This window comes from Petromyzon marinus, chromosome 22 (genome assembly GCF_048934315.1).
Source record: "Petromyzon marinus isolate PM22_M1 ecotype Great Lakes invasive population chromosome 22, UKy_Petmar_22M1.pri1.0, whole genome shotgun sequence".
Taxonomy (NCBI): Eukaryota; Metazoa; Chordata; class Hyperoartia; order Petromyzontiformes; family Petromyzontidae; genus Petromyzon; species Petromyzon marinus.
In genome coordinates this window covers 20034204-20049449 of record NC_133688.1, presented here as the reverse complement: position 1 = coordinate 20049449, position 15246 = coordinate 20034204, and the positions used below count along the sequence as shown (strand labels likewise).

Genomic DNA, 15246 nt, shown 5'->3' with positions numbered 1-15246 from the left:
CGCGATGTTAGCGATGATGACGGCAGCAGTGGTGGCCAGTGGTTATGCTTGTGGTTGAGTCACTGTGGCAAGTGGGGGGAGGGTGAGGTGGAGGGGGGCTGGGAGGTTTATCCCGGGACATGACCCCCCCCCCCCCCCCCACTCTCCCCACCACCGCACCTAATGAACGGATCCCGCAGTTTCTGTCCCCCTAAGAAGATTTCGAGCTCAACTCCACGGCTCTCATCAAGAGCGGGGTTTGGGGGGGGGGTGAGAGGCTCAGAGCACCCCCCTCCCCCTGCTGTGAGCCCCGCCCCTCTCACCCCCACCCACTGCCTGGGACGCGCGGGGGGGGAGGGATGAGAGGTTGGGGGAGTTGAGTGGTGTCCAACTCGAGGCCACGTGGTCGCGACTTTTCGCTGCAACAATCCATTAAATTGATCATCTCTTTCACATCGAAGCCCCGGTTAGAGTCGTTGGATTTATTTTATTTTATATCTGGCTAATTGTACGTGTAATTTACGTGGCTATCGCTATGTCGTTTTAACGACACGATATTTCAACATCGCGATACGTGGCGAGTATTTGCCGTATCCGGTCTCCCATACCTTGGCAGTGGTGTCTCACATTTACCCCGTCTCGGTTTATTTTTGTGCTGAAACGTTCTCACGGCCGTCGGAAGGTGGGCCCAACGTTGGAGCAACGTTGGGGCAACGTTAGCCCAACGTTGGGGCAACGGTGTTTCAACGTTGGGGCAATGTTGTTTCACGTTTGGACAAAGTTGTTTAAACGTTGGGGCAACGCTGTCATGTTAACAGGGCTTACGGAGGAGGTCTTAATCCAGCAGTGGATTCACAGGGCTGTATACATATGAGCTGTACATATATATGTTGGACATGTTGAGCTGTTTAATAGGCCGCCGTGTATTACATGTGGAGGAGAGAGACACGCGTGTAATGTGTCACTTGCGAGCCCGCATGACCAATCGTAAATTATCCCGGCGTCGCTGGGTCAAACAACAAAAACGTTACTGCCCGCTTCTTTCTCGGTGCCTCTGTCAGTCGGGCCACGTTGCTGCCAGCGACGGATTCGTGCCGCGTGTGAGCCCCTGCAAAGTGGTGGTGGTGGTGGTAGTGAAGTCGAGGGCGCTGCATGTGGCGCCTCCACTCCTGGCAGCAAAAACAAACAAAGCTCCCCCGTGTAGCCTTAACAGACTGTAGGGGCAAGTGCTGTTAGCGAGCACCTATGAAGGCAGGAACGGCACACGAGGGGGTTCATGATCAGCACCACGCCCGGCCGCCTTTGTCTTTCCAGTGGCGATGTTCACACATCGCACCAGGTACTCATATGAAGTTGAGTGGATCTAGGGGAGGCCCAGGACCGGTTCAGATAATCGTCACTGGTGTTGGCCGTCAGCGGGAATCGAACCTGGGTCGTCGTGTTCATAGCGCAACGTAGCGCTAACTGCTACACTACCGCTCCCCGCACGCTCTCTCGCATACGGACGCGGCCGAATTGAATCGATGAGGGACACCTCCTGACCACCCTTTGCGTAGACACTGCAGCAATTCAATCACGCGGGACGGCGTTCCCATCCCCATGCAGCTCGGGCAGCAACGAGACTTCATATTAGCCGCGGGTCTTTTGCAATAAGTAGCCCATCGACTCCCCTAATACGAAGATTTATACTGCAGTAGAAAGCACTCTAACTCGAGACCGTATATCATCCAGTGAGGTTGGGTGGGGGGGGCAAGCGGTCAGAAAGTTGCCCGCAGCCAGAAATCAAAGCGAGAACATTGATCTCAGGCACTGGTGCAGGTTGTTCTGCCCTCGTTACACAAATCAGATGTTCGAGCAGACCCACGTCTCCCTCCCGTGTTAAAATAAATACAGGAAGCGATTCTCGTTTTATATTTAGCAGCGGCAGCAGCAGCGGCAGCAGCGTCATAGTGCTCGCCGTCCATGCTAATTGCATCTCCCAATCGCTGGGAGGCTGCCAGGCGGTGAGACGGCGCTGCCAACAATTGCACGGCAGTTTAAACACTTAGGAGGCTTTCGCGACCAATATCGTTCATAATAGAGGTTTTTAGGGTTAGAGCGCGTAAATATGTAAATGTGTCGTTAAACCCGCCACCACCCGACAAAGTCAATTCGTAAGGTGTGTCGTCACGTAAACAGGACGTGCCAATTCGTTACGAGTGCATCACACCGGTGTGTTGGAGAGCAAATCCACAACATTTACAATCTGAGTACGACGTTTCGCCAGTAATTACAACTAGCATCATCAATTGCTCTGCAGTTCTCTATTTATTAAGATGCGTTTATTTTTATTTCTGCCAATCTGTCAGTGGTTATTTACGATACACGTGGTGGGAGGGAAACCTGAGGACCCTGAAGAAACCCACGCATGCGAGGGGGCAACACTCTATCCCACCATACAGGAGGGACAGGCGTTATCAGTCCGCACTTTGCTGCACTGCGTTCAGCTGGCGAGCCAGAGGTGCGGCACCTCCTCGATGCGCACGGGGAAGGGAGTCTCGTAACATTTTATCATTCATGCCGTGATCCACCAATCCTCGCTGCTATCTCCACAACGGTGCCGCATCACAGGCGGCCGCGTGCAGCAGCGCGGCCGCCACCACCCTCGTTCTGCAACTCAGTTGTAGGCCCCGCGGCTCCACGGAAGAGCGAGCAGCGAGCTAACACCGCGGTCTGCCGATTCAAATCCTGGTTCGCGGTCTAACTCGAGCCACTCGTCGCTTCGGGGGCGGGGGGGTCCATGAAACGGGTTGTGCTCCGTAGGGGAAGTTAACAGTGGCCGTCCTATGGAGAAGATGCTCGCCCTCCTGCCATAGGAATGTGGAATTTCCACCACTGGCTCTGTAGGGCTGTGAACAGGTGAGCGCCAGTGGGGCAATGCTCAGGAAAGCACTTTATTTTTGTTTGTGTCTATTGACACAATGCCGCTCGCTCAACTTGCGAACAAGAGGCCCGCGTTCTCTCTCTCGCTGCGACAGTCCACTCGGCAGTAAGTACACACGTGTGCGTGTGTGTGCGCGTGTGTGTGTGCGTGCGTGTGTGTGGGGAGCGGTGGAGTAGCGGTTCGCGCGCTGCGCTATGAACCTGGTGACCCGGGTTCGATTCCCGCTCACGGCCAACACCAGTGACGATTATCTGAACCGGTCCCGGGCCTCCCCTAGGTCGACTCAGCCTCAAATGAGTACCTGGTGCGCTGTGTAAACATTGCCACTAGGGAGACAAAGGCGGTCGGGCGTGGTGCTGGCCACCCACCCCCTCGTGTACCGTTCCGGCCTTCATAGGTGCTCGCTAACAGCACTTGCCCCTACAGTCTGTTAAGGCTATATGGGGGATCTTTGTCTTTGTCTTTGTATGTGTGTGTGTATGTGTGTGTATGTGTGTGTATGTGTGTGTATGTGTGTGTATTGCCGCTCGAATCAGTCGAGCGGCAATATCTTTTCATCGGTTGCGTAACGCTGTGTGGAAGCTACCTGGTCTGTCGCTCCGCACTAAGCTTCAGGTCTTCTCGGCCACGGTCATTCCCTCCCTTCTCTACGCTTGCGAAACGTGGACCCCCCTAATGGAACATCTTCGCCGGTTAGAAACATTTAGGCTGGCCTGCCTACGATCCATCCTGGGTTTAACCAGACTGGATTGTGTGAGGAGCTCACAAATCCTTGAAAGATCTGGGCAGGGTCCCATCGGTGAGCTCCTCCGGCAGGCAAGGCTGCGATGGCTGGGTCATGTTGCCCGCATGCCCAGCCACCGCATGCCGAAACAGCTTTTGTTTGGCCGGATTGAGGGGGCTAAGCGGGCGCGGCACGGGCTGGAGAAGAGATGGAGTGATGTGGTACAGGAGGACGTGGAGCTGAGTGGACTTGCCGATGACTGGTACCAGCGGTGTCAAGATCGGCCTCTGTGGAGGAGGCTCGTGAAGGATGCTACTGGGCAGTTGGAGGCAGTCGCCCTCCAACAACAAAGGAGGGCGGAGGAGCGACGCTCACAACAGCGAGCGGAGCGCCGGGTGGCTAAAGCACAGCAGGTTGGCACAGTAGGGGGCACAGGTGGTGCATCAGCCAGTCATCTCAGTCAGTCGACCCGTGGCACCTGGGTCTGCCCCGTGACCTCCTGCCAGCGGGCGTTCGACACTTCACGTGGCCTCAGGGTGCACATAGCCTGGCACAAGCGTCGTGGTGACGTCACCGCCACTTAGTGGCGAATGGCGGTTGTTGTTGTTGTTATGTGTGTGTATGTGTGTGTATGTGTGTGTATGTGTGTGTATGTGTGTGTATGTGTGTGTATGTGTGTGTATGTGTGTGTATGTGTGTGTATGTGTGTGTATGTGTGTGTATGTGTGTGTATGTGTGTGTATGTGTGTGTATGTGTGTGTATGTGTGTGTATGTGTGTGTATGTGTGTGTATGTGTGTGTATGTGTGTGTATGTGTGTGTATGTGTGTGTATGTGTGTGTATGTGTGTGTATGTGTGTGTATGTGTGTGTATGTGTGTGTATGTGTGTGTATGTGTGTGTATGTGTGTGTATGTGTGTGTATGTGTGTGTATGTGTGTGTATGTGTGTGTATGTGTGTGTATGTGTGTGTATGTGTGTGTATGTGTGTGTATGTGTGTGTATGTGTGTGTATGTGTGTGTATGTGTGTGTGTGTATGTGTGTGTATGTGTGTGTATGTGTGTGTGTGTGTATGTGTGTGTGTGTGTATGTGTGTGTATGTGTGTGTGTGTATGTGTGTGTGTATGTGTGTGTGTATGTGTGTGTATGTGTGTGTATGTGTGTGTGTATGTGTGTGTATGTGTGTGTGTATGTGTGTGTGTGTATGTGTGTGTATGTGTGTGTGTGTGTATGTGTGTGTGTGTGTATGTGTGTATGTGTGTGTGTGTATGTGTGTGTGTATGTGTGTATGTGTGTGTGTATGTGTGTATGTGTGTGTGTATGTGTGTATGTGTGTGTGTATGTGTGTATGTGTGTGTGTATGTGTGTATGTGTGTATGTGTGTGTGTGTATGTGTGTGTGTATGTGTGTATGTGTGCGTGTGTGCGTGCGCCACAGTCAATCGATCGGCAGGTCACGCGTGTGGGCTGGGGTGACGTGTGGGTGTTCCCGTGTCTTCCAAGACGTCTTCGTCGGCGTGGAAACGTAGGCCAAAAACACTCTCTGGAGCGGTGCGGGGCTGGGGGGGTCTGTTTAAGAGTGCACTCGAGTGAAGGCCCTTCCGACAGCAGTGGCGTGAGCCGAAATCTGCAGGGCTGCGCTTTCACCTTCGCCGCACAACTGAGATGGAGCGATGCTGAAATCAGACGGAAGTCAAATCGTGAAATCGGCTCGCGTAGCGTTGGCCGCGTGGCGCACCGGGGATCATCTCACGGGCGAGGCCGCGGGGAGATGGTGGCGTCTTCGTCGGGGTCGTGGAGGACATCGTCCCGCAGTCGATAGGTCATGGGCTGACGATGCACGCACTTTGGTGACTTGGAGTTCTCCAGTGAGAGAGAGCGAGAGAGCTTCTGCTCTCACTGGGCAGTAATGATTATTACTCGAATTATAATTCGAGGAACATTTCACGTCCGTCCAAATCCACCGATTGATGCTTACACCGCAAACGGTTCCGGCGGAGCGTCGCGCATTCTAAAGTCACCCCGAGGCGGTGCTTAAAACTAATTCAACGTTCCTATGGCGGGTGCCAGTCCATCCGTGGCCGTAAGACGATCGGCAGCAGCAGTAAAAAATATAATAAACAAACAGACGTCGTTATCGCTGCAGTGGAGTCGTCTGCGCGTGAACGCGACTGCGTGAATCGTCTCGGGCACGCGCGCCTATCTCCCACCGCGCGGCCCGCGCGTCGCTTTATCCGCCCGCACTGATTGATTGTGATGGGCGCTGTTCCCGCTACAATAGTGGCTGTCGCTCTTGGTTAGAGGAGAGGGGCTCACAGGGGAGGGGAGAGGTCGCGTCCCCCGCCTCCAGTTGAGCGCGCGGATTTGATGCGAGACTCCAGTGAGCGTTTGTGTCCGAGTGGCTTGATGGTGCGTGTCACTGTGTGTCACTTTGTCAGTGCCGCTGTGTGTGTGTGTCACTGTCACTGTGTGTCACTGTGTGTGTGTCACTGTGTTTGTGTCACTGGGTGTGTGTCACTGTGTGGGGGACGATAGTGTAGCGGTTAGCGCTACGCTGCGCTATGAACTCAGGCGACCTGAGTTCGATTCCCGCTCACGGCCAACACCGGTGACGATTATCTGAACCGGTCCTGGACCCCGCCTAGGTTGATTTAGCCTCAAACGAGGAAGTGGTGGGATGTCAACATCGCCACTGGGGAAACAAAGGCGGCCGGGCATGGTGTTAGCCACCCATCCCCTCGTGTGCCATGCTGGCCTTCATAGGTGCTCGATAACAGCACTTACCGCAACAGTCTGCTAAGACTATACGGGGTATCTTTATATTTGTGTCACCGTTGACTCAGACTCAAATCAGTACCCCTGGTGTGGCGTATTAACATTGGCACGAGGGAGCGATAGCATCGCGGTTAGCGCACTGCGCTACGAACCAGGCGAGTCGGGTTCGATTCCCACTCGCGGCCAACACCGGTGACGATTATTCACTCGGCCTCTAACGAGAGTACCTGGTGCGCTGTGTAAACATCGCCACTGGAGAAACAACGACGGCCGAGCGTGTCACTACTGGCCACCGACCCCTCAATCCTCGTAGGCGATCGCTAACAGCACTTGCTGGCAGCGATCGACATCTCTTGTGGCGCGGGGCTCAACATGTTACCAAGGAGAGGACAGGAAGAAGTGGGAGAAATTCATTGGGGCCTTATGTCCCACCAGAGAACGAAGAGTTTGTTAAGGGCCTGCACGCGGGATATTTGTCTTGGAAGCACGCGTATTGTACGATGCCGATAGACTTTTCGGAAGATGCCCTCATGGTCATCGTGAACCCCGACCCTCTCCCACCGTGCCACGAAGCCCTCTCCGTTGCCCTTCGCCACCTATCGCGATGTAGCAATCCACGTGGCTCCTGCCACGCGAGGCCATTCCATCGCTCCGTCTCCACGCTTGGACGTTCCTCTCGGGCGCGTTCCTCACCCTCCAGTGAAATGCCACATCACGGGAATCCCACCGGCCACGTGGCCTGCCCTGTAGCCCACGTGCACTCCACGGATGACAATGCACCGCGTGATTTTTGTTGGGTTTATTTTGATGAGAATGCTCATTGAGAAAACTAAAACTAAACTATTTGTTTTATTTCACCAGGTAAGACCCATTGAGCTATGTAGCTCTTTTTTTTCCGAAGTGACCTGGCCACAAATGATAGCTCAACGAAAGTGGCTTATCACGTGGGAATTCATAGCGGCGAAACACTCTTAACGCGTGCATATTATTCTAAATGTGGAGGGAAAACCGAAGGTCCTGGAGAAAAATCCAAGCCACCACGGAGAGAGAGAGACACGCAAACTCCAAATATACAGCAGGCGTCAGGGTGGGGACCGAACCCACGACCTCCTGTAGACTGAAACAACCGTGCTCAAGGTGAAGCACGGAGTGAAGGTCAAAACGTCAAGGCCGTGCATCAGTACGCTACAACGAGCACGCATAATGCACCGTCACGGCGTGCCACGTGTGCTCTGTTCAAGTGATCGTTTGAGCGACAGCGTTTGGCAGTGGTTCATGACGGTTCGGGCAATGGCCCTCAGATAAAACATACGCACATGAAAACAGACAAGACACGTGCACGTCACATCACGCGCCCACATACACGTAGATATAGATATATACATACATATGGAGACAGATACAGAGGCAAAAATCTCCCGTATAGCCTTTACTAGACTAGTGGGGCAAGTGCTATTCATGAGCCCCCCATGAAGGCCGGCACGGCACACCACAGGGCAGTGGAACTCGGGGTCCGTAGCACAGCGCGATAACCACTCCACTACCGCTCCCCGCGACTCCCTGTCAATCACCACACACACGTGGACCTGACAGACACATTAGCACATGAGACATACAAGCGCATTTAGACCCATGTATATATGTAAATGAGTAGAAACGAGCATTTGCCTATGCAGATATGCGTATAAATAGACTGGCAAGGACAAATACAACGAAACCCCGTATAGCCTTTAACAGACTGCTCGGGCAAGTGCTGTAAGCGAGCACCTAACAAGATGAGGCGTGAACAGCGCACAAGCGAATGGTGTGGCTAACACCCATGACGCCCGGCCGCCTTTGTCTCCCCATTACTGATGTTTACAAACAGCGCCAGGTACCATGTTGAGGCTGAGTCGACATAGGGGAGAGCCAGGCACGGTTCAGAAGAAAATCACCATTGATCATTAGTCGCGACCGGCAATTATCGAACACGGGAATGCCGGGGTTGTGTGTTGCAGTGCGCTAACCACTGTGCCACCGCTCCCGGCCAGACACACGCGCGCACACACGAACCTCATTTAAAAAAAAATCTCATCCCCTGCCAACTTATCCGTCTTAAGTCGATTTCATCAACTGAAATAAAATTAATTCGCAACTCGTTGCTATGCGTGTGCGCGTGTTTGCGTATGTTGTGGGGGGCGGTGGCGTAGTGGTTAGCGCACTGCGCTACGAACCCGGCAACCCGAGTTAGATTCCCGCTCACGGCCACCAACACCACCAGTGACAATTATCTGAACCGGTCTTGGGCATCCCCAAGATCGACTCGGCCTCAAATGAGGAGCTCGTGCGGTGTTGTTAACATCGCCACTGGGGAGACAAAGGCAGCCGGGGGTGGTGCTGGCCACCCACCCCCTCGTGTGCCGTTCCGGCCTTCACAGGTGATCGCTAACAGCACTTGCCCCCTAGAGCCTGTGAAGTCTACACGGGGGGGTCCTCGTGGTTGATGTACATGGATGGGCAGGGGGCGTGGGAGTGGCGGCGTGCTGATTTTGGGAGTGGGGGGGGGGGGGGTGGAATTTGAAGAGGGTGGTAACAAATCGCACGGATTGATCCGGTTAAGAACCGAGGACGGCAACTTCCCGATTATTAAATCCGAATTCCGCCCGAGGGCTGCGCGGGTTTGGCGATCGCATCTCGCCGCCGGGAGAAGTCTCCTCCCGCGACGTCCGCGCCGAATGTTCCAAAAAAAAAATTTGAGTGTCGAATTTTTCGTATTTTTATTGCGGGAAACTTGCGCACATCATCACCACCATCATCTACATCCACACCACGATCATCATCATTTAATTTTTCTTGAGAACTGCTTTTTGCGTTCAGTTTGTTGTCCTTGCCACGCACCTCCGATTAGCACGGTTGGCTACGTGCGGCGCGAAAGAAGTTCAACGTACATAATATACATCATCACCATCATCACCACCACCACGATCGTCACCACCTTCATCACCACGGCGAGAATCGTGGCGAAGCCGTAAAGACGGACGTTGATGTTGCGTCAAGGCAGTTTGGTCGCGGTAGGAAACGGTGGCTCTTTTAATTTCGGTTTGAGAAATTATTCGTGTTTTTAATCCCGTCAAGAATATGGTATATCGTCTCTTCACCAATACGCACTGACCAGCGTGGTGAAGTGCACGGCGTAGGGAGGACCATCGTGCAGCAGTGGACCGACAGAAGAGCTGCGTCCAGTTCTAACTACGTTTATCGCTCATTATTATAATTTATAGTTATTTATTTTTTATTATTTTATCGTCACTGTTTAAAATCGCGGTGACCCTCTCTTGACCTTTGCTCTTGACCTCTGCGCCTCGGGATGGGCTGCCTACCGTGGGGGAACAGCGAGGCCGGCGAGTACACAAACAACATCATCAGCAGTATCAGCAGCAGAATCATCATCAGCAGCAGCAACATCAGTATCATCATGATCATCACTAGCAGCATAATCATCAGCAGTGTCAGCAGCAGCAGTATAAGCACCGTCATCAATAGCACCATCAGAAGCGTCATCATTGTCTTCACCACCACCAACATCATCAGCAGCGTCATCATTCGTCATCTGTACCAAAAGCAGCAGTGTCACCATCACTAGTAGCATCATCATCATCGTCGTCATGAACGGTGATATTATCAACATAGCAGCAGTATCATTATCATCAGCTCTAGCAGAAGCATGGTCATCACTCTCTTTGTTACCATGATCAACATCAGCGTTATCAGCAGCAGCATCATGATCACCATCAGCAGCGGTAACAAGGTGATTATCATCAGCGGCATCATCAACAGCAGCGTAATTAGCTCAATTATAGTCGCACCAATAATCAGCAACAGTAGCAGCATCGTAGGCTCTTAGTTGACAATGAACATGTAATAAAATAAAGATAACCATCATGAGTAATATCATAATCAGTAATAGCAGCATATAATCAAGAGCCTTAATTTAAACTGCTACAACTTTTTGCAGTATCAATTCATGATGATGATGACTATCATCATCAAGAGCTGTCGTATGGATATAAAATTAAAATCTTAAATAAGCAAAAGATTATCGTTATTCAACAAATGTGACTTTAATTGTAATAAGCAAAGGATGGAATGGCAGGATATGGCTTCCAATATTCAATCATCATGTCCATAGACACATACACACAGACACGGGCACAGAGACACACACACAGACAACTCCAATAACAAATACACGGATGCAAGACTAGAATGGAACCACTCCCAAAGACAGATTTCCCCGTTAGCTTGAAAACATTTTTGGGACTGTTAGTGAGCACCTATGAAGGCCATCACCACAACCTCTACCACACAACTCCTCAAATCCACATCGCTCACCTCCCTCTCTCCCTCTCTCTCTCTCCCTCACCCACCTCACCGCTATCGCCTCCTTCCTTATGCCCGACTGCTCCCTATCTCCCCCAATCCCCAAAACCCCTCCCCCCATTCCCTCCTCCCCTCCCCCCTCGTCTCGGCAGAGATCCCTCAGTGTGCCGGCTGCAATCAGCACATCCTCGACCGCTTCATACTCAAGGTGCTGGACCGCGCCTGGCACAGCAAGTGTCTCAAGTGCTGCGACTGCCAGGCGCAGATGAGTGACAAGTGTTTCTACCGGGATGGCAGCGTCTACTGCAAGGAGGACTTCTTCAGGTCGGTGCCGAACGCGAGAACGTCGTACGCCAGCCAAAAAAATATACTCACCGGGTTGATCGTCAAATTTCGCGAGCTAATCGCCGTGTCGAGTAATGACGTGACAACGCTGCCTTCATTTACATCGGACAATGTCAGCAAGATCGGTGAATTCCGTCACGGTCCGCTTTCATTGTACCACCGGCCGCTTGCGATGTCCGCTCTGGTCCGGTTGACGGTCCCCCACGCCCAGTCTCGCCACGGGGGGGACATTTGAGGATGCGCGATCAAACGTGGCGAGAGTCGTGGCGGTGATCTTTTTAGCCGCACGCATCGGATACCTGAGAGAGAGGGGTGGAGGGGGTTGTGGGTATTTGTTTCGACCCGGCAACCAATCACTGCGTTTATCAATAATATAGTTTTTTTTTATATTTAGGGTTAGATCGCGTAAATACAAATGTGTCGTTAAACCCGCCACCACCCGACAGCCAATTAGTAAGGTTTGTGACGTCAACAAAACATGCCAATTCGTCACTAGTACAGCACACCGGCGTGTTGGGGAGCCAATCGACAACATTTACAATCCGAGTACGACGTTTCGCCAGTAATTACAACTAGCATCATCAGGCGGACAGCCAGAGTTATATTTTATATTCACATTCATATTTACGCGCTCTAACCCCCCCGAAAAAAACCTATATTATGTATGATATTGGTCGCGAAAGCCTACGTGTTAAACTGCGTTTATGATTTTTATATTGGCGAATTCGCTCCGCGCGTGTTTAAGTTATCACTACGGGGGCACTCTTGCGGTGATGCGTGCGTGTTGTTCATGCGTGGCACGCCGTTTGTAACGTATCAAGCGTTTGTGTTTCTTTAACGAAAAGTAAATACGTAAAAAAAAAAACTCTCAACACATTGGTCTTAAGAAGAGCGAAAACATATGATAGGCGACGTTTCGGGCAATGCCCCTTCTTCAGAGCACGTACAATCATCTAATGGCAGTGGCCCGCCATCATTTCGCATGAAGCATGGTGGTTTGGCTACGTGCGGTGGCAAAAGGAGTTCGGCAAACATCCAGGGCCATTGCCCCGAAACGTTGCTTGTCGTATTAGTTCCCTTTTGAGGCCACACGCACCCACGGCGCTGCTGTGGACGGATGCGTTGAGTCGTCCTGGTGGGCTGTGCTTGTGCACCGCTGCCAACACGGCGGCGGTGGCGTCGCCAAAGAACTTGTCACTTCGAGGTGAGCGGGGCTCGGCCAGGGGGCGGGGGCTGCGACGATGTTTGGTGGCGAAGACGAACGAAGACGAACGAAGACGAAGGAGTGGCAGTCGAAGGAGGGAAACAAACAAAAACCCCACGGTGTTGTTCCCCCCCCGCCACCCCGGTAATTGCCAGCACACATTGCGGGTGCGTCTTATAATCCGGTCGGGGGGAGGGGAGTGTGTGGGTTCGGATGATCAGATCGTCTGTAGAAACCTTATTGACACCGGGCACACGTTTGGGGCGAGACTTTACTTTCGGGAGCGTCTTATAATTCATCGGGAGCAATGCGGCCGCGATTCGACTTCACCGCTCTCCCAACGCAAACTCACCCGTGACATCTCTCTAAATCCACTCCGAGGCACAGTGGGATTAAGATTATGATTATGCGTCTGTCTCTCTGTCTCTCTGTCTCTCTCTGAGGTGCATTATAATTTTCAAAGGCCTCTCGACTCGTATGCAACCTTACAAATATGATTGTTTAAGTCGGAGGTGGTTAGTTAGGAGTGTGGGGTGATTGTGGTGATCGGAGTGGTGGTGATGGTGGTAGTGGTATTAGGAGAGGGAGGGTAGGGTAAGGAGTGGAAATGGTGGTGATGGTGGTGGGAGTTTACATATTATGTATCTTACATTTCTTTTTGCACCGTACGTAGCTAATTGTGGTGGTGGGGAAGTGAGTGGTTTAAATTACGGGATGGTGGTGATCGGAGTGTGGTGTGTAGGTTTAGGCAGTGACAGCGGAGTTATCCGTGTGGATGGAGTGGTGGGTGGATCGTGCTAATGGTGATGTGGTTCGTGTCAGCGTGGGGTATGGTGGTGATGGTGGTGGCAGGGTTAGGAGTTATCCATGTGGATGGAGTGGTGGGTGGATCGTGCTGATGGTGATGTGGTTCGTGTCAGCGTGGGGTATGGTGGTGGTGGTGGTGGCAGGGTTAGGAGTTATCCGTGTGGATGGAGTGGTGGGTGGATCCTGCTGATGGTGATGTGGTTCGTGTCAGCGTGGGGTATGGTGGTGGTGGTGGTGGTGGTGGCAGGGTTAGGAGTTATCCGTGTGGATGGAGTGGTGGGTGGATCCTGCTGATGGTGATGTGGTTCGTGTCAGCGTGGGGTATGGTGGTGGTGGTGGTGGCAGGGTTAGGAGTTATCCGTGTGGATGGAGTGGTGGGTGGATCGTGCTAATGGTGATGTGGTTCGTGTCAGCGTGGGGTATGGTGGTGGCAGGGTTAGGAGTTATCCGTGTGGATGGAGTGGTGGGTGGATCCTGCTGATGGTGATGTGGTTCGTGTCAGCGTGGGGTATGGTGGTGGTGGCAGGGTTAGGAGTTATCCGTGTGGATGGAGTGGTCACGGGGATGCATGCACACAGCAAGGTGGAGCCATATGGATGAGCCGTGGGGTGCGGGGTTTATAACTCTGGGCCGCGCGTGCCCCAAGAAGTAATTCAGCGAATCCTCGCAGTAAATCTGAGCTCTAATCTTCTTATTTAATATCTGCTGCTGCCGAGCCGCGCCATCTCGCTCGCGATTAATATTTTCCTTGGGATCTTCTTCGTAAAGCCCCAGGGCTTAACAGATTGAGACGCCCCCCCCCCCCTCCTCCTGCTCCCCCTCCCTACTGCCACCGCCACCATCAGCAGCGTCGTCAGGCCAAGATCTATCCACTATCGCGGTGTTGCGACGACGCGCCTCTCCGTGCGGCTCCACTCGTGCACACACGAGCCGATTTCGCATCGCCTCGTCTCGCGTGCAAATAAACGCGTAATTCATCATCATCATCCATGGTCTATCCACTGTTGGATGAAGGTCTTTCCAGGCCGCCGCGATCACGCAATGCGACTACATGAGCACAGGGAGGCCTTTGTCCAGCGGTGGATAGTGGGTGATGATGACGCTTCGGCTTGTACAGAGCGACACGAGAAACGCTGAATATTAAAATCGCGGTAGGAAATCAGCGTTACCCATCAGCACTTCACAGTTAATACATTCACTGCGGTGCCGCTTTACGAGACAGTCAACGATGGTCTGTCCTCTTGACTGTTTGTCAGCTTGTGCCCGCCATAGCAATGTGGAATTTCCCTACCACTGGCTCGGCAGGCCCCTGCGGTCAGAAGCTGAGCGGCTCAAAGTTGTCGCTCGAGCATCACGAGGGGACCGCATTTCAAAATCGACACACGGGCAGGACCGTCGATCCTACTTGCTGTACCGCCTCCAGCAGCCACCCCTCTCGCGTGAACGTAATCCACGCGCGTTCCACACGACCGTCGTTTTTACCCGCGTCTGTGACGAGACGCAGGCATGGACGACAACTATGTTTGGGTCACCTGGAGAGCCTTTAGAGAGGCGGGAGGAGGCCATCGATCGTGGAGCTGGGGACGTCTTGCGAAGCGCGCGACGAACGCGTGGATCGGGTGACGCTCGCTGGTTCTCGTGCGTCGATTCATTAGCAGGGGTCTCGGTCTATCCACTGCTGCAAAGTGGTTAGCGCTCTTTGCTACGAACCCGGCGACCAGGGGTCCTGGGCCTCGCCTAGGTCGTCTCAGCCATGAATGAGTAGCTATGCGTGCAGTGTCAACATCGCCACTAAGGGAGACAAAGGCGTCCGGGCGTGGTGCTGGCCGCCCGCCGACTCGTGCGAAGTGACGACCTTCATTGATGCCACTCGCTAACGGCACTTTGCCCCAACAGTCTGTGACAAGCTTTAGGGGGAATCTTTATCTTTATGTATACGTGGGGAGCGGTGGAATAGCGGTTAGCGCGACGCGCTGCGAATCCGGCGACTCGAGTTCGATTCCAACTCACGGCCACCAAAACCAGTGACAATCACCTGAACCGGTCCTGGGCATCCCCGTAGGTCAACTCAGCCTGAAACGCGTTCCTGCTGCGGTGTGTGTGCGCGTGCGTCTGTACAACATCGGCACTGG

The 15246-nt window shown here is 53.0% G+C and overlaps 1 protein-coding gene across 1 annotated transcript in view; it reads left to right on the top strand.

Annotated features, from left to right (window-relative positions):
- Positions 1-15246, top strand: part of LOC116944855 (LIM/homeobox protein Lhx3-like) — a 49245-nt gene that overhangs the window by 28265 nt on the left and 5734 nt on the right. Inside the window, exon 2 of the mRNA XM_032958668.2 lies at positions 10911-11082. Coding sequence (XP_032814559.2) covers positions 10911-11082 — 172 coding nt within the window. The remainder of the gene's footprint in view (positions 1-10910; positions 11083-15246) is intronic.